General features: G+C 30.8%; 1 protein-coding gene across 1 annotated transcript in view; it reads right to left on the reverse strand.

Moving 5' to 3' along the window:
* The window catches only part of LOC107436373 (transmembrane protease serine 9), a 44,543-nt gene that overhangs the window by 1,157 nt on the left and 23,470 nt on the right, over positions 1-19,916 (reverse strand). Inside the window, exons 10-16 of the mRNA XM_016048069.5 lie at positions 13,980-14,040; positions 11,840-11,941; positions 9,645-9,761; positions 7,860-7,927; positions 5,302-5,414; positions 4,121-4,383; positions 2,273-2,436 (exon numbers count right to left, since the gene is read on the reverse strand). Of these exons, the coding sequence (XP_015903555.2) occupies positions 2,273-2,436; positions 4,121-4,383; positions 5,302-5,414; positions 7,860-7,927; positions 9,645-9,761; positions 11,840-11,941; positions 13,980-14,040 (888 nt within the window). The remainder of the gene's footprint in view (positions 1-2,272; positions 2,437-4,120; positions 4,384-5,301; positions 5,415-7,859; positions 7,928-9,644; positions 9,762-11,839; positions 11,942-13,979; positions 14,041-19,916) is intronic.

The following is a 19,916-nucleotide window of genomic DNA, read 5'->3' on the forward strand; positions in this document are numbered from 1 at the left end:
CAGGGCTGATTGTGCTCCGGAAAAAATCCGGATTTCCGGAATTTTCGCTGACAGTGATCCGGAAGTTTCCGGAGATCGAAGGTCCAGATGTTTCAAAAAATCATTGATCGCAGAAGTTTCCGGAAATCAAATTTTCCAAGGTGGAACTTAAAAACACAGTTTATTTTATTTGTTTGTAAGGGAGAGTCAGAGAGATACTTTATAAGCTTATATTCATGATTGATATTCCTTTTTTATCAGTAAATAGTTGTTATAATCATAGACTAAAGAAAGAAAGACATATTTGTAAATTTTAATTACTTCTGCAGGTCATCATAGGTATGTGTAAAACTTTAAATATATTTTAAGTAAACTAAGAAATATTGAGAAAAAGGAAGAAAAAAAACCTTGTTTAAATTTTTTTCAATTTAAACTGTCTTTTTTTTTAAACTCAAGAAATTTTCCGGAATTTTGACATGGGCTCACAATCACCCCTGATTTATATTAAACATTTAAAAAAATTAATAAAATTATAATTTAATAAAATCGAAAGTAATCATTGTTATTGTGTGGTGAAATGGAAAAAGAAAAAAATATGAATAATTTTAGTGCCGCTGCATATCGACCCATAAAGTAACAACATGGTTAAGTAAGGAGAATTGCATATTAGACGATACTTATGTATTTTAATTCCGACAAGAATACTGATATCTAATATCTAAACAAATAGTTTAGAGAGTGACGATACACTGGTAAAAGTTTGTGATTGGATTAGTGATGAAAATAAGAGAAAAAATATTTTTGTGTGGATTTAAGAGATGGTATACACTGGTAAAAGTTTGTGATTGGATTAGTGATGAAAATAAGAGAAAAAATATTTTTGTGTGGATTTAAGAGATGGAGGGCATGCACCAACAAGGCATTTTTATTCTGCAAAATTTCAGAATTCTAAATGTGTGTTTTTTTCCTACTTTAAAAATTAATAGTAGCTAGCTATATTACCGAAATTAGTCATAAATGACTATATATTTTCTCTGAAAACTAGGATTAGACTCAATCAAAACCCACTTTAGTTTGAAATTTTTAAAACCTGACGAAAACGTTTTTAACATATTATTTTTAAAAATTATGCATATGGAACAATCCCTGTCAACTCCATCCTCTAGAGCAGTGTTCCCCAACCTTTTTATCACCGCGAACCTGTCAACGTTTGATAATTTTACCGCTGCCCGCTGGAAGGGGGGGGGGCGGACGTTGATTGCTTATATTTTAGATTATTTTAATTTAATTGTATTTAAATTTGATGCCTTCAAAATAAAATACAGTTACACCAAAAAATAAATATAAAGAGATTTAACATTTTAACTTGCTAGAAGGTTAAGACAATGAGAACCCTGAGCTTGTTTCTTTGAAATGTGACGGTTCCATCTGGGGGTAATCGGAGACAATGATACTTAACAAACATTAAAAAATTTATGTCACTACCTTCGGTGGCCCCCTTTTCTTAAAATAAAATTTTTTTTAATGGAACACAGATATTTTTAATTTGGGGTATAAATCTAGGAATTTAATTTCAATGAAATGGGCGGACCGGGGGTTGGGGAACACTGCTCTAGAGGAAGGAGGTAACAGCTTTAATCTTTTAAGCAATGGGGCATTTTAATGAATGACTGAGGACATTAAAATTTAATATTATATAATACTGATATCTTCTTATGTAACTAAATTTAACAGATAAATATTTGGTCGATGAAAAATAAATATGAAAAATATGATTTTAAAATGAATGTGGTATAGGAGTAATTCTAATCAAATCTAAATTTATATTGTGACTCATTAATTTGTATGTTAATGTTGATTCTTGCACGTACGTTGTTCCAACTACATTTATTGGTCATGTGTATAGAGAATTTTTTTAAGCTAAACTAGAAAAGTTGGTAGTTATAGAGATGTCTATAAGCTGTCATCACTTCGCTTATCTGTTCACATGCAATCTCTCAAAAATCAATCAGTTACAGATGAATCAATGGAATGGGAATACGAATCGTCCAAAAGAAATAATGCAAACAACTAGTTGCCATTCACAACCAAACAATTATGGCGATTTATTTATTCCACTCAGTGATCTAGTTCAGCCTCTGACATCTCTATAATGTTTTTTTAACTAAAGCTAGTCCATATCGAATATGATATTAATAGTTAAGTGTCAGTATTATTTCGAACAGTGAATGTTGGTATTTTAAAGATCAAGCATCATAGTACACACTAAATATTTTAACCATATTTATCTTACTTGGCATGCATCTTTTCCACCCTCTTCAAAGCCAGCACAGATGAAATCTGATGTAATACCTTTTGAGATGCCTCTGACAGAAATACGCGAATAAGAGTCTCGGCAACTTTCCAGGGACACTTCTGGCACTTTAACTTCTAACAATACTTCACTGGCTTTACCTTCTGTTATAAAATGTACACTAGAAATTAAAGACAGACACAGGAAAGGTACTAACTAACTACAAAAATTCTTAAATGAATAATTAGTAAAATATTAGCTTCTAAGTTGCCACTTTAATTTAAAAAATGGTAGTAATTTATCACTCCGTCCTGACTAATGTATCAAATAGGTGGACACTGATTTTACGTGATGAAGAAGTTTTGGGGATTTCTGAGACAGAGAATTTGCACAGCACACTCGGAGTCCAAGTAAATGGGTCCTGAAGAAGATCTAATTTAAAACTCTACAAAGCTTGCAGTCTACTTGTTGCACTAAAATTCATAAAATTACAGACTATGGGCTGGTCCTCTAGCTAGAATGGAAGGTGCAGTAAGAAAATGTGTTGATAAATGAAAAGATTTCGGAGCTGATCCCTATCCAAAAAAAAAATTGTGTTGAAAACGAGAGAGAGAGTTGAAAAGTACCTCAAAATTTTAAAGATTAAAGCTCTTGCTGAAACCAGCGGTGAAAGTCAAAATCCGCCCGGGTGCGTCGGGGCAATAAAGAAGTTTTTGTGGCTTTCATCAGGTGTTTTAAATCCACATATGAGTTTATAGTTCTTGAAGGGTCATATCAGGTTGGAGACGGTTGGTCTAAGAGACGGTTGGTGCAGTGAGGTAATAATTTTTTACTTACCATTTTTTACTTTTTACTTACACAGCTGATAAACATCTAATGAATGGATCAGCTGGTCAATGCAAATATTAGAAAAATATATATATTTATATATAAATAAATTAATACTAATTATTATGTATAAATAAATTAATGTCAACTTTCTCCCTCTGGAATGCTTCGTCGGACTTGCTTACTTATCGTGATCTACATTTGATTAAGCCGGGAATTCGAAATATCTGGTGTGAATTAAAATCTAAACACTACTCATCAGAGGTTAAATTAATACCTTCAAGTTAATATTTCACAAATTATTCAGTTTCGAAGTTGGCAGAAGAGTTCGTGTTCACAGCTGCATATGAAGTTATATTAGTTGAAAAGAAATTTAAAACTTGGATACAAGATGGTAAGGAAACTCCAGGAGCTACAGCAATTATCAATGCTTACTTACTCTGCCCGCATTCAAAGTGCCCGGACGTGAGCTGAGTACTTAAAGCACTGAACTGACAATTTGAAGGGCTTTTCAAAAGAGAAAAATGTCTTCATTTGGAAGTTTTCATCATAAGAAAAATAACCCATTAAAGTTATAAGAAAATATTAACGCTCGGATTAAAAATACTTGGCATAAATGTATTGGAGAGTATTATTCCACGTGGAATGAATACATACAGAAGTAATATTATAGACTATGTTGATAGTTATTAACGGTTGCCTCAAAAAACATCGACGACTTGAAAATTAAATTTTAAAAAATGGAAGGAGATGAAAATGAATGTTTTACTGCGTTCTGATTAGGAAACTAAAAAAATAAATTTTCGAAATTAGTAATAAAGTTAATCGAAAGATGGCAATCTCACTAGAAAAACTGTTAAAAATTTTTTTTTTTTGCTGCGTAACAAATCATTTTAACCAAACTACATGCACGAGAGTTTTTTAATTTAGTCCTCAGACTATGCCATGTTGTAATAGTTTGTTGTAGTTTTTCCGAATCAGGTATTTGTAAATGAACTTACATAATAGTGATGAACTTACTATACTCGACAGTTCCCCATCCTGTGACAGTCATGGTATTAATGCCATTATTGCTTCCCTCGTATTGTGCATTTGACGGCAAACATACAGGATAGATTTTGTCCGATAATTTCACTCTGCCTTTGATTTTCAATAGTGCTATATCATTGTAATGATGGCTTTTTCGGTACTCTGGGTGTTTTAGAATATTTTGTATTGCATATTCTTTTCCATCCTTTGCTACTGAGTGTGATCCAACTTTAATAACAAAAGCGGATGGATTTCTAGAAAAATTTATATATAATTACAAAATAAATAATTACAAAAAAACACGAAGAAAATTAAAAAAAACAATAAGTTTAATTTATTGCTAATAAGCTGCTCGTAAATAGAACTCACAAAATAAGTTCAAAATGAAGATAAAACAAAGGAAAATTACAGACATATGAAAAAAGGGAGAAAAAGAAAAAAAATAATAAAAAAATAACAAGCAACAGGGGGGGGGGATATAATAAATAAATAAAAAAATCCGAAAAAAAGGATAAATTTTTTTTAAAAAAATCCTGAAAATAGAAGATATAACGGGGATCACCGGTGACCGGCGAAGCCAAGATTATTAAAAACACATAATTCGAGTAAAATTTTAAATTTTTTTACATTATTATCGTTACTAAAATGGTTTGAAGAAATTAATGCAATATAGAACACACAAAAATAGTTTTATTTATATACACAGAAATGCCAACTTGCTACAGACGGCGAATAAATATTTTTAAGTGGTAGTTTATTAATTGTGATTCTAGGCTTAATAAATTCAATTTAGTAGATTTTTATCCACCACTATTTCTAAACAATTCGTAACAATTCACCACTTTAGAGTTCTTTCGTCATGCTAAACCTTTTAAAAAAACTAACAAAATCTGTCCAAAATTTGCAAATTTAGTTTGTAGTTATTTATCGTTTGTCAGACGGGCAAGCCATGTAAAATTAGCGTGGTATTTAACCTGTTAATCTCCCATTAACAGCGAAAAAACTAAAGGGTCAGGAATAAAGTTAATAATAACATTAAATAATATTGAAATATGTTTTAGCTAATGTTTTAGAACTTAAAAATATATCATTTGAGCAAAATATTGAGGCTTTTTTTTTTATCGTTTTCCTAATCGTGAATCGTGTTGTTTTCAAACTAATTCTGAACTTACGGATATTTGTCATAGTCAAAACAGTGCGCTGCTGAAAGCACAAATCTTTGGCTGATTAGTGATCCTCCACAAAGGTGTCTTTCATTTCTATCTCTAGCTCGGAAGATAGCTACCTTTAAAAAGAAAATAAAAAACACTTTTATTTTAATTCCTTCACAAGAGATAACATAAATTAGAAAGTGTTCCGTAATCACCACCCTTTGCATACAAAATGATCAGGTATAGAGGCTACAAGCTTGAAGTAGAGATAGAGTAGATAAGGACTGAAATAGCGTAGCCACTCATTGCGAGAAATGTTATTGTACGCTGCTACCAGTGTCTCCTCATTATGAACTTGCTGCTTGAGCGCATTTGAACAGATACATTCATTTATCTTAAGTATCTTAATTTTATGTTAATTTGACGTTTTCTGGTAATTATTAAAGCTTGCATGCAAATAAGCTTTGAAGTAACTATTTTATTGTAATTTAATGATTCAGCAACTTACCAAAAGTGGGTCGCAATAGTGTTAATTGCGATAAAACAGCTATACTTGAATGCAATTTTTGACAATTACTGTTATACGCCAAATTCATATAAAACTGATATAATTTACATAAGTGAAAGTACCGTCTTAAATGCGCAAGTTTAGTTTTTATTTATTTTTATAAACGTCGTTGAGCAGCCGACCCAATGTTTCGGATTTACGACTACTAATATTCAACTTCGTATCCTTGTAATTTTGAACCCAACCCAGAAGACAAGGGAACTCCTGAATCAAGTATTGGGAGAAATTTGCCTTCGTAGAAGACTTTTTGATGAAACTAACCGGTATTTGCGTTACACGGAGCGGAAGATCACGAGAACCTCCCATGGTTAGCCTGACAGCAAGGGACTCTAACCCATGATCCGCCTACCACTGAGGATATTTCACGTCAGCACTGTGGCAGGTGCAAGCCGGATGACGATTCGTATCGACCAGCCATCGGTAGGATTCGAACTCGGTTTACCTCATTGGAAGGCGAACACTCTATCCCTGAGCCATTGCGGCTCCGCAAGTTTAGTTTGTTCGTAATGGGGAGACGCCTCTAGCGGCATACGATAACATTTCCGGACGTGGGGTTGCTTTGCAATTCTCAATTTTTACGAGGTGCACTACTTCATATGTTAGTAACTGCTATTGCTCCTGTATGTTATCAGAAGCCTTGTCCTTTATAAAAGTAAGCACATAATAGGCCGCAAATGAATATTTAAGGGAGGAAAAGACAAAAACGGTATCGAAATCTTCATGTTTGCGAATCGATAAATTTTTTCTCGATGAGTTGTCTCGAGACAAATTGTGCACTGGAATTGACGCGAAGCCGGCCACTCACCCTAATCGCCAAAATTAAGTGTTATAGCAATTGAAACAGTTTTGTTGCATGGAAATATTATTTTGAAATTGGCAACATGTTAGATAGAGTTAACTTTTAAATTGGCAAATGTTCTTGAAACACCACTAAAGTATTAGAATCAAATTAATATTGAGAGAAATGAATTAGCTTTTATCGAAAGATTTAAAAAAAGCTAATCTATGTGTAATTTTTGCAACCCGTAATAGACAAATGAAAGGTACAAAATAAGATAATATTTAAAGAGAATTTAAAAATCATTGATTCATCGTTGGAATTGCAATAATGATTAACGCATAATAAAAATGATAAACAATACAGAAAAGTTAAACAATGAAGTCCTGTTCTTGAAATTGCAACAATGATCAACATATAAAGGGCGAATGAAATGTACAAAATGAGTATATTTTTAGAAAAGTTGAAAAATGAAGACTCGTCATTGAAATTACAACAATGAAGCAAATAAGAGGTAAACGAGGTTATTTAGTTAAACAGCGAAGATTTAATCAATACATGCCACTTTAAAGCGTGACTCTATTATTGCTAAATTTTTTTTTTTAATTTTAATCATCGACTGAAAAAAATCATTTTATGATCATCGCATCGAGCAAATTATGATCGCTTATGATCAAATTATGATCAACGTTATATTTACAATGGAGACTCGTCGAGCTGTCGTGGCCAGGAGAATGGAGCGTTTGCTTTCAGTGTCACGCTTAAAGAAACCCAGCTTCAAATCCCACAGGTGGCTGATTGATACGAATTCTGTTCTAGGCTCGCATTGACCACGGTGCTGGTGTAAAATTATCTCATCCAAGGACAGATCATGGGTTAGAATTCCTCTGCCGTCCGGTTAACCGTGGAAGGTTTACCTCTCCATCTAACTCAAATGCAGGTTAGTTTTATCAAAAAAGTCTTTCAGGAAGGCAAGTTTATCTAAATGCTTGATCCAGTGTTTTCCTTATCTTCTGGGTTAGGTTCAAAATTACAAGGCTATGAAGTTGAACACTGACTGTCATAAACTCAGAATTGAGTCAGCTGCTCAACACCGGTTATAAGAAAAAATAAAACGGAGACTCATCATTGTTAATTTATTAGGGATTAAAACTTAATTGTTTTTGCACTGTTGATATTTCAAGTAGCAAAGCAAGTAGTAATTACTTAGTAGAACATTTTATTAGAGCTTACCATCCATGGCCAAGCATGAGCTTTGGATTCCTCCCCTCCAACAATACGGGGCGTGAAGCAAGTATGTTCTAGAGAAAACAAATGTTTTTACACAATTAAAAAATATTCTTAAATGAGTGTAAAAATGAAAATAAGAAAAAAGGTGAATGTGACTGTCTAACTTAAATACGTAATACACGCCTAACAGAACGAAGATGTAAATGTTATGTTATTGATAGAATTAAGAAAGAGGAAGTTCTATTTATGAAATAATATGAAAATCAAAGATGAACAGGGAAATGGTAACAGAACAAGTAAAACAGGGAGAAACAATTATATATTAAAACAATATGTGCAGTTTTAACATTAATATGATGTTCTAAAATAAAAAATTTCAAGAAGCTAGTAAGTAGGAAGATATGATTGCTAATGGAAAAACTTCCTATGCTTTGATTTTTGTCAGCAAATCTTGAACACTCAAAACAGTGCTCTCATTTATATCACTGATATGTTTTGCTTCTTAAGAATAAGTGTTTTGTTTGGAAAGCTCCGATAATGTCAACTATTTACACACATTAATTCTTCAAACTAATGACACTTTTTCAATGATAAGTATAAAAAATGGCTTTGAAGTTTAACACTTTTAAGCTTTTTATCCGGTAGGGCGATCAGCAACGCAATGAGAATAATAAAGAATAATTTTTAAAAAAAATTTTATATTTTTTTCTATGTCTTCTTCATATTTTTAACTTCAATATTTATAAAATATAATACAAAATTTGAAATCGGGTGAATAGTTTCTAAGAAATTGAATTTCAAAAGAGTCAGATATTTAAAAATCGATTTCTCAGGATCGATTCACCCGATTTTGCTCAAGTTTTGTATTTTGTCTGGTAAAATTACATTCTTTAAAATTATACAAAAAATTACATGCCTTTAAATCCCAATTGTATCTAATATAATCGAATATTTGCTAAAATTTATTTTTTGTAAATCTGTCAAAAAAAAGGTATATTTTATTCAGAGAAAGTATCTTTCTGTGCCCAATTTAGTAGCTTAAAATATCGTCGGCACTTATTAATCTGCATATTTGAAGTCATCCCCTTAAACCAGTGTTTCCCAAACTTATGACTTCTGTGTACCCTTTCTAAATTTTTCGTAACGCTGTGTACCACTCATAAGAAATGAATATATTTTTTTTTAAAAATATCTTTATTTTTACTGTAAAAAAATTGCACCAAAGTTAAAAATCACAACTGGTTGTTGACACCACCAATTATTAACTGTTAACTCTGCCAAAAATAGCCAATAGAAAAATACGTCATCGTAAATTTTCATGGCTAGCTTTGTTTTTAAGTAAAATTTTTTGAAATTTTCGTTTGTTGCAAGAGAACGCATACCCCAGTTAAACTGTTCCCGTACCCCTGGGGGTACGCGTACCACACTTTGGGAAACACTGCCTTAAACCATTAAGATTGAGTCCTAGAACATGAAGATCCGATCAAAAGTTATTTAGAGTTTCTATTTTCCGTTTTTTATTTTGCTCACTGTACACAAAAAAAAAAATTATCAGATGTTTTTAAGTTTCTTGTTTAAATTTTTAAAATTTTTCTATTCGAAATCATGTGCAGTTTTAATCAGCGTTTACGATTTACAGAACGAAACTCTTATTAGCAGTACATTAATCATTAACAGCAATCCGGAATTTTTTCCTGGCTATCCAAACAACGTTACTTAGTTTTTATCAAATATCTTTCACAACTTCAAGTTTATCGGTACAAACTTCATTGTATTTTTTTTTCTCACCTCTTATATCTCTTTTGTTTAGACGTGGAAAGAATACATCCAATCCTTGTTCTCGGGGAGATCTTATATTGGTTTCACGTCTTCTCCTATCTAGGATGGGATCTTGAAAGCCACAGCCTGTAAATTCGTAAAAATCAATTATTTTAAAAGTATAAAATTCTGGAATTTTAAAAATTCTGGAATTTTAAAAATTCTGGAATTTTAAAAATTTTGGAATTTTAAAAATTCTGGAATTTTAAAAAACACTATCTGACGCCAGTTTCCATGGGAAAAATAATTGTCTTTTATCTCAACCAAATTACCACCGAATGTCCAGACTGTAGTGCCTAAAAAAGGCGATACCTCATATTTTTAGAAAAAAGAAAATATAAAATTTATGGCAGTTATAACCAAAAAGTTTCAAATATGTATCAATCTATCTATATGTATCTATCTATATACAGGGTGTTTATAAAGTCCCGGACCCATTTTGATGTTTAATAACTCATAAAATAATAAAGATAGATTAAAATTAATTACATAAATGGTTAGATAGACTCAAAAAGTTTCACGACCCTTGTCAATGAACTTCCACGTGTGTGCCCTTCGTCACACGGAGAATATCAAGTCAATAGTCAATTTCACGCCAGGTAGCGGCGAGCATGTCGTCATCCACAGAGGCCATTACTGTTGTAATTCTGACTTTCAGGTCATCAATGTTCGACATGATCCTCCTGTAAACATTGTCCTTTATAAATCCCCAAAGAAAAAAGCCCAGCGGCGTTATATCAGGTGATCTAGGTGACCAAGGAATTGGACCTCCTCGCCCAATCGATCTTCCTGGAGAATGATCATTCACAGAACTACGAACGATGATACCCCGATGAGGTGGTGCACCATCTTGTTGCAAAAAGACATGTGGCTGAAGCTCTTCTAGTTGTGGAAATAGGAAGTTTTCCAACATGTCTTAGTATACGACTGATGAGACCGTCTTTTCTGTAAAAAAGAAAGGCTCAATGACTCGGTCGGGCATTAGTCCACACCAAGCATTAACCTTTGGGGAATCTCTTTGTGTCTCACGGTATTCATGGGGGTTTTCAGATCCCCATATGCGCACATTATGGCGATTAACAATGCCAGAAACATGAAAGGGTGCTTCGTCGGAGTACATTATGCGCTTCAGAAAATCAGCATTATCTTCTATCCTTCCTACCATATCTGTTGCAAACGCTATCCTCCTAGGCCTATCGTCCAGTTCCTAACCTTGAACAATTTGAGCTTCGTATGCATGCAGTCTTAATTGTTTCTTAATAAACTTGCACGCCGTCGAAATTGGCATATCCAATTCTCTTGCCGCTGATCTCACAGATCTTCTAGGATTGTCCGAAAATGTCTGTCTGACACGCTCAACGTCAAAATCACTTGTGCAAGGACGTCCGGAACGTTTCTTACCTGCGATACTTTCAGTTTCTAGAAAATTCTTTTTCCACCGCAAGATGCTGATTTTGGATGAAGGATCTTTTTGGTAAATTCTTCTGCAATTTCTCTGTGCTTGCACTATCGATTTCGCTTCTATGAACCACCATAAAATCAGTGCTTTCTCTTGTGGTATATGCATTCTCCTTAATATCCGCTTGAATAAAACATCACATAGAAAAGTACTAGATAGAACAAACACATCAAAAGTAAACATAACATTGCAATAGTTGCCAAAAACAAAAGAGAGAAAAATGCAATTAATAAGCAGACGATATTTAGAAAAGTACAGATATTTATACTCGAAAATGAAATTATCTGAAATCAACTACACGTGCAGACGATATTTACAAAAGTAAAGATATTCAAACCTGAAAAGGAAAATATATGAGTTATTCCATCAATAAATGCCATAAGTTTGTTTATATCTTCATTATTTTATGAGTTATTAAACATCAAAATGGGTCCGGGAATTTATAAACACCCTGTATTTTATATATATATATATATATATATATATATATATATATATATATATATATATATATATATATATATATATATAAATGTACATAAAGCTCTCGAAACACTAAAATCTTTAATGAACAGAGAGTGTATCCATTATAGACAATGGCTTGAACGTAGTTGCAATATTTCATAGTGTCGTAACCTTTTAAGTGAGTTCGTATTTACTTTGAAGTGTAATGCTTCGCGAAATAAGAATTATATTTTTACATTACACGACATTGTGATATCAAATTCCTTTTTCTCCGTATTATCCACTTCATCTTCATCATCCTCATCATATCTTTCCATCACCATTAGGGAATGAGACACAAATCCTAAAATGGAAAGAAAAAAAATTTTAAATCATTTTATCAACGGAAGAAAAAAATGCTTTCAATTTAAGAAGCATCTAACCTTGACACCTGAGATTTTAGGTTATAATTTTTAATTTGAGTTTCCTCGATATTTTTTCTACTTAGCAAACTTTTGAAGATGTAATATTATTAGACAACAAAATACCTTTCAAATAAAGAGTTAGGCTAAGGAGAGGGGGAAGAAAATAAAGGGGTCGCTAGTTTAGATTAGAAGAAATAGCGGTTAATAATTTTTAGAGCTGCTATGAATTTTTCCTCAAAATTTTAAAGCAATAAAATGATGAGAGTTTATTTTTGTTTTTGTAATTCAAAACAACGCGCTTCCAAGTTTTTAAATCTTTGAAAATCTAATTTTTATAGCAATTTAAGCTGATTAAAACTGATAATTTGAGTGACGCTAAAAAATTCTTCTAACATTAATTACATAAAAACAAAAATACTCTTCAAAATTTAAAGGAAATAAGCAAGCAGATGTATATTACTATTTAACTACTTATCACAAACTGTTGATTGCAGAATTGTATTGGCATAATTTTGTCCAAAAAAAAAAAAAAAAAAAAAAAAAAAAGAGTAGAGGATCTAAACTTTCGCACCCTTTACAACTCAAATTGTGATTAGGTGATGGTCTTGTATTTTACTTTACGTGTATCGAAAGATGATACTGCCGGGTAGAGTAAATGTCTAACATTAAATAAAAAGGATTAGAAGCATATTTAGAATTTTTCCTCCTCGTATCTCCATCGTTTTTGACAGCTGAGTTCGGTCGAAGTAGGAAGGGTCTCTCTTAATACTCTTGTTAATGATATTTAATTACAGAGCTAATAATGAAAAATATACAAAAATTAGTAGAAGGGAAAAGTGCAAAGTTACCATTTCAAGTGCTACCACTACGTTTGTAACTAAACAAAACACTCGCCATGTGAACTGCATTGGTGATTTTGGAGTATGTGTCTGCTCTTCTCTACCAATTTTGTTGTTGTTTTTTCCTTGTTAATAGAACTTTAAGAAAGTGACATAGCCTCACAGTGGACTGATCGTAAGGCACAATTCTCAGAAGATCACCAAAGTCAAGAATCATTGGCTGTGGTCATTGATAGGGCTAGTGATCACTTTGATCAGCCTGTGAAATGACCGAGGCTGTGCTGTATTGGTCCTCGTTAAATTGTTCTATGGTAAAGTCGTCTTCGCGAATATGTCCTCGGACTACCAAAGCACGGGGAGCCATCCTCTCTACAGAAGACCAAAATTATGACCTGTCATCGGATCATCCTCAGGGATGTTTTACAGACTACGAACTGCTGTAGCGCAGAGGATGGAGCGTTCGCCTCTCAGTGAGGTGATCTAGATTCGACTCCCAGCGGTGACGGGTTGAATCGAATTCTGCTCCCGGCTCGCATCGACCCCAGTGCGTGAATATGGGTTCGTTCCATCGAAAAGACCTTCACGAAGTTTGTCTATCGAAGTTCTATTTTGTCCAAATGCTTGATCCAGGAGTTCCCCTGTCTTCTGCGTTGGCTTCAAAATTGCAAGGCAACGGAATTAAATATTGATGGACATAAACTCAAAATTGAATCGTCTGTAAAACATCGGTTACAAAATAAAATAGTCCATTGTGCCGGGCTAGTGTCATTTATTTTCTAAAAATAATCATGTCATAATCATCATTTAAAGCTAAAAATAATGATTGAGCTATAATTTTTAGCTAAATAAAAATTAGTGTTATAATATTTGTTGTTGTTTTGTTTGTTCACTACGCGATTGTAAATGAAATGATGGAAGTTTGAACACGCTCAAGAGGTAATATGTTAGATAAAAGACAATATTTGCAGAATCATACCGATAACCATTCTAAACTAATGCGATAAGTAAATACTATAGTACCCTCTTAATCAGTTAAACATTTTTCCCTGATTCAGCAACATTGTTTCTAAGTATGTGGAAGTAAATATATTTCCAATCATTTAAAAAATAAGTTATTTTAATTCTTCTGTCAGCTTACCTTCAAAAAGAATCAGAAAAACCACATAGTTCCACTTCATTTGAAGTTTCAGCGTGCAGTTCTATAAGTAAAAAGCAACAACCTGAAAATTATGAATTAATTTTTAAATCCATGTGATGGTATTTATCTGTGGCACTTTATAATAAGTAATGGCTCCGATTCTCCTACTACAGTTATTAAAAATCAAATTTTACATCAGTTGTTGGGACAAAAAGATAATCTAAAACGGATTGAATTTTCACGCATTATGAGTCAAGCTTTATGGTTCTAAGGCCCTCACCTTAAATATGCGAATTAATTATTGCAGACGATATTTTAAGTTGAGAAATATCGTCTGCAACTGATGTAAAATCAAACAACAGACGATTATAGAAACGGTATTCTAAGTTGAGAAATTAGACAGATAAACGCACTTTTGCTGAATGAACATATCTTCTTTACGACGGATTTGGATTTCGGACCCTCAAAATATGAGGTGTGACCGTTATCCGAGAAATATGGGTATGATAGTTCAGGTAGGAAAGCTGTCGAAAGTTTAGATCCCATAATGAGAATTACAATTTAAGCGTATTTCACAATAGCTCGACAACTTTCATAGCTAATCGAATATTTTTAGCACACAATTATAAAATTCGTTTATCCAAAGACTCAATAAATAATTATTAATAATTTTTTATTATTTTTTAAAATTTTATTTATTATTAGTCGATAAAATTTTGAGTTATGAGGTATTTCTACAAATTTTTACATCATTTTGAAAACTGTTATTTTAAATGGAAAAATACAAAATTTAAGCGAAATCGGTCGAATAGCTCCAGTGAAATCAAATTTTAAACCTACTTCTTTAAATTTTGATGAGTTAAAAACTACCCAACTGATTTCGGAGGTTGTAGTTTGCCATTTAAAAATACATTCTTTAAAATGATGTAAAAACTCGTATAACTAGGAAACCAAGATATTTTTGATTATTGTTAAATAAAATAATAATAAGTAAATAATAATAAGTAAATAATAATAAGTAAATAATAATAAGTAAATAATAATAAGTAAATAATAATAAGTAAATAATAATAAGTAAATAATAATAAGTAAATAATAATAAGTAAATAATAATAAGTAAATAATAATAAGTAAATAATAATTAGTAAATAATAATAAAATATTACTTTCTTCAAGAAATTAACTTTAGATAAGCGAATTTTATAATTGCGTGGAAAAAATTTTTTAATTCGCTAAAAAAAGTGTTCATAAAATAATTCTCGCGATATGGTGGAATACGCAAAAAATAAAATTAGCAAAAAAATAATTGTACAATCCTAAATACACAATCCAAAAAGAATCGTCGAAATAAATGTACATTTATTCAGAAAAAGTACGTTTTTTTTGCATCTTATTGCGTAACTTGAAATATCGTCTGCACTAATTAATTATCATATGTAAGGTTAGGCCCTCGAACCATTAAGATTGAATCTTTGTACGTGAAAATCCATTGTTAGAATGAAAAATTAATTTAAATGTTCCTTTTTGCACTTTAATCTCATTAAAAATCACTTTTTTAATCAATTATCAATGCAAATTTACTCAATTATCAATTAAATGAACGTAAATAACTCTCACGTTAAAATGTAGTAAAAGAAAATTTATTCTTCACTCACTTTGCTATGGCTCTCTCTTACATGGTACCGTCATGTGGGGCTACTTTGTGCAGCGGGGGCTACTTTATGTAAATTCGAATTTGGCACTTTTCAAGTGCTGCTATTCAGTATTACGTTTTTCTCACGTTAAAAATGTGTGGAATTTGAAGACAGAAGTCTCCTCTATTACTACAAACATTTTTTCGAATTGTAAAACAATCTCAGAGTGTGTTTCGTTTATCCAATGTCAACAGCTTTCCGAGAACGTCGGACGTCGAAAAGTGTGCGAGGAAACTTTAGCTGTGAAATGCAAAGGCGTTGATAAAACAATTGTCATAAGCGCAAAATTTTTTATTTACATATTAATAAACAATTATATCATGTTAGCGTTAAAAAATTTGAAAATTAATAACAAATAAACGGAAAATGAAAAAAAAAATGCACCGTGGGGCTACTTTGTGCAAAGTTTCATTCGTTTTTTTTTTTCGACAGAAAAATGGTCAGACGTTGTAGAAAGAATACCTGGAAAGAGAAACTACCGTGATTACACTTTAGAAAATCTGCAACAACGTTTGCAAGCAGTTGCTGGTGTTATGTCGATTGCAGAAGCTTCTCTCAAGTACAAAATCCACAGAAATACTATCTCTAATAAAATTCACAAGAAACACGTGAAACGTGCTGGTAAACTATTATTTTTCTTCTACAAAGATTTTTCTAATGAATTAATCAAACGATTTAGCGCATAAAAATATATTTTATAGGACATCAGGTGAATTTGATAGAAACTGAAGAGCAAGTTCTGTCATGTTAATTCAAGCATGTTATGTTCAAATTTATCAATATTATAAATGCTAATGAATATGTAATAATCATTATTTTTGAAATTTCATCCATTTCAATGTTCAAAATTGTATATGGTTTCCTTTTGTTTGAACTCAAATGTTTTGAAATAAACATTTTTTTTAAGAAAAAATTCTTTATAAAAAATGGTTTTTTAAAGCTGAAAATTATTTTCAAACTAATATCTTTACATATCTTGATGTTTTTGTTATTAAAAATGTCAACAATTAACTTTTATAACAATTTTATATCAATATTTTACTAAAAACATGATTATTAAACTGAATTCCTGTTTAATAGTCACAAAGTAGCTCCACTTGGGGGCTACTTATTATTTGTAAATATTGCATACAAATGATGCCAATATTGATCAAATTCACTCGCCTGAGTCCAGTTGTGAATATAATATCGATAGATTTTACTAAAGTTTGAATTAACATAGTTTTTTTACATGTCAAAGTTCAAAAACTGCGAAATCCTTCACTAAGTAGACCCACATGACGGTATCAGTAGATTTTTTTTTCTTTTTTTTCTTATATTCGTCAAATTTTATTGGAAATATGTGTTTTTCCACAATATAATGATTTGAAAGCTGTAATGTAATTGAAAATGATACGATGTCTCTTTGTTTTTGCGTGAAATTGAAAAGAGAAGTTCTCCAAATTCGTGGGTGGCTAACCCGAATGAGCCACTATCACACGGCATTAGGGCCTCAGCTTGGCTCGGCGGAGTTTTATCGGTGGCACATGAAGACTTATTGAAAAAATGAAGAAAAAAAAAGGATGTATTAATGACTTCTATAATTACATTAACAAAAGCTTATTTCTTCTGCGATTCAAATTATATTGAATTTTGACAATTCACGTCAATAAGCAGTTTTTCAAATATACTCGATTTGGCTGTCGAACATTGCTGCAGGTTTTAATCTACAAATTTTATGAAAAAAGTTTTCTATTATCAACATATGGAATTAAAATATCGATCGAAATTAACTGATAAGCACATAAAACACCTGAATTTTTTATAATTTTCAAGAATGAATCCTGATTCAGATGATGAAATAAAACTTCAAATTATACATACACTGTACTATATATATATATATATATATATATATATATATATATATATATATATATATATATATATATATATATATATATATATATATATATATATATATATATATATATATATATATATATATATATATATATATATATATATATATATATATATATATATATATATACATTTGATTCTTTAATATGAAAAACTAAAAACTTACCTAATGCAAAGATTCAGAAAAGACGCAGTGCATTAAATATACATTCAGTGCATAAACAGAAGAGAGTTTTATCAATGAGGTAAATGTTTTTGTGAGTTGATGAGGGAATACGAATTGTGTTTAAGAAGGGTCTGTTTTTAGTTAAATTTCATCTACACTGACTAGAAGTATTTATAATAGTCATTCTAGATTTTTTTTTTTAAATGAAAGAATTTATTACTGATTACTTTCCCTATATTGGGCCTGTTGAGTAAAATGGAATAAGCCACCAAACTTACATTTCATTTATTCGTTCACTAATTAGAAATTTCGCAATTTTTTACTCACTGAAGAAAGGATTCTTTTTCTTAATCAATTGCATAATTTTTGGTGTCGCTAATTTAGAAAATGCTTAATTATTTTGTAAGGAAAACTATCTTGCATCGCTCTTGCAGACAATGGCACATATATTGTTTTACTAATATTGGAGTTTTTTTCTATATATTATTGTATTCATCAAACTAATGAATACGTTATACTTATTGCGGAAGTTTTTAAAAAAATATTATCTATGAAGCACAAAGGATGTCGCAATCATTATTGACATCATTAAATTCTTAAATCGATTTTGAACTCTAGCTCTATTGCGTGCGTAATAAAACTAAAATAATTAAAAATAAAGATTCTTCAATTAGATATTGGGCCATTTCCTAGATTCAATCTAAGATAATGCAAAATTTTAGTCAAGGATAGAAAAAGAATTATAACGGCTGAAAAATATTTAAATATTTTAATTCTTAACAGAAAATAACTATTTTAGATATGGTGAAAAGTACATTCTTGGCGAAGATGAATTATTTCGATGAAAGATTTAGATGCGATATTTTGACAAGTTTTTCGTTCATTTCATTGTGAAAATGAGGCGTAACTCCATATTTTAAAGATGTATATTTCTCTACTTAAGGTAAGAAAAACGAAGCAGAAAACTGTTATAAAAAAGGGTTTTTTAATGAATTTTTTCAACGATAGGGATAAACTTGACATGTTTTTTGTTATCTTGTTGTACATAGTTTAATGTTCACTTTATCGCGTTATATCATACTTTTCTTATATACTTTATCATTAGAGCTTATATAATTCAATGCTTATAACTTATTTTTTAAATTATCCATAAGTTACTGCACTCATTAGTTGAAAAACAATCATCAAAATTTGATTCCGTTTTGATTTTTTAAACTGCGTGAATGTAGTTTGCGTTACAGGATATTTTAAAAATAAATTTGTTTCACAAAATGTCAGTGTTTTGAAAACAAAATTCTAGAAATAACGTAAAATAAGTTATTTTCTCATGGATTACTAAAAATTAGTCAACTCAATTTTAAAAAAAAAACGTTTAACTTTTTGGAATTATACTGCGTTGTTCCCCCTTTAGGTCAAGGATTCATATTCCTCTATGCTAACCTACAGAGAATTTTACGAACTTAATTTCCTTATTTACTCAGTTGCTAATTAATATTTAGGAATCTTTTATGTTTCATTTCATTCATTGAAATATGTTTTATTGAACCTAGTTCCCAAATTTTAAAATTTAGGTTTGTAAGTTCAGAACTTGAACTATGAAAACTTTTAGACTTTGAAAAGATTTTAACATAATTACAGCTTTTAAATTTAAAATTTGAAAACCATTTAGATAAAACACATTTTAATGAATAAAATGAAGCTAAAGATATTAATTAGTAACGGAATAGATCACAAAATTGTGATTCTCTGTAAGTTAACATGAAAGAAAAATTGTCTTTTTATTTCCTGAAAGGGAGGTCTTTATTTTATCACATTAATTCTTCATCTAACATTGTTGATGGGAAACAGTTACACTTATTGCCAAAGCTGCTATGCAATTGAAATATCAACTAATGCTCTTCGCGATTAGTTTTTAAAAACCCGCTTGACAACCAATTTTATCACCTTTGTAAATGCTGTCAGCATTAAAATAGAATTTTTAGAAAAATGATAAAAAAATTTTATTCTAAAAAACAAAAAAATGCAATATGTTGTTTACCATAAAAAATGCCTAGTATATTAAAATCTCGTTTACGATTTTATTATTTACATTAATTTTTTGAATACTTAGCGTGTACAAAATGCAAAAAAAAAAAAAAAAACTTATTAACTTTTAATCTAATGACCGGATATTCA

Source organism: Parasteatoda tepidariorum, chromosome 4, assembly GCF_982258835.1.
Source record: "Parasteatoda tepidariorum strain Cologne lab strain chromosome 4, Ptep-v5.0, whole genome shotgun sequence".
NCBI lineage: Eukaryota > Metazoa > Arthropoda > Arachnida > Araneae > Theridiidae > Parasteatoda > Parasteatoda tepidariorum.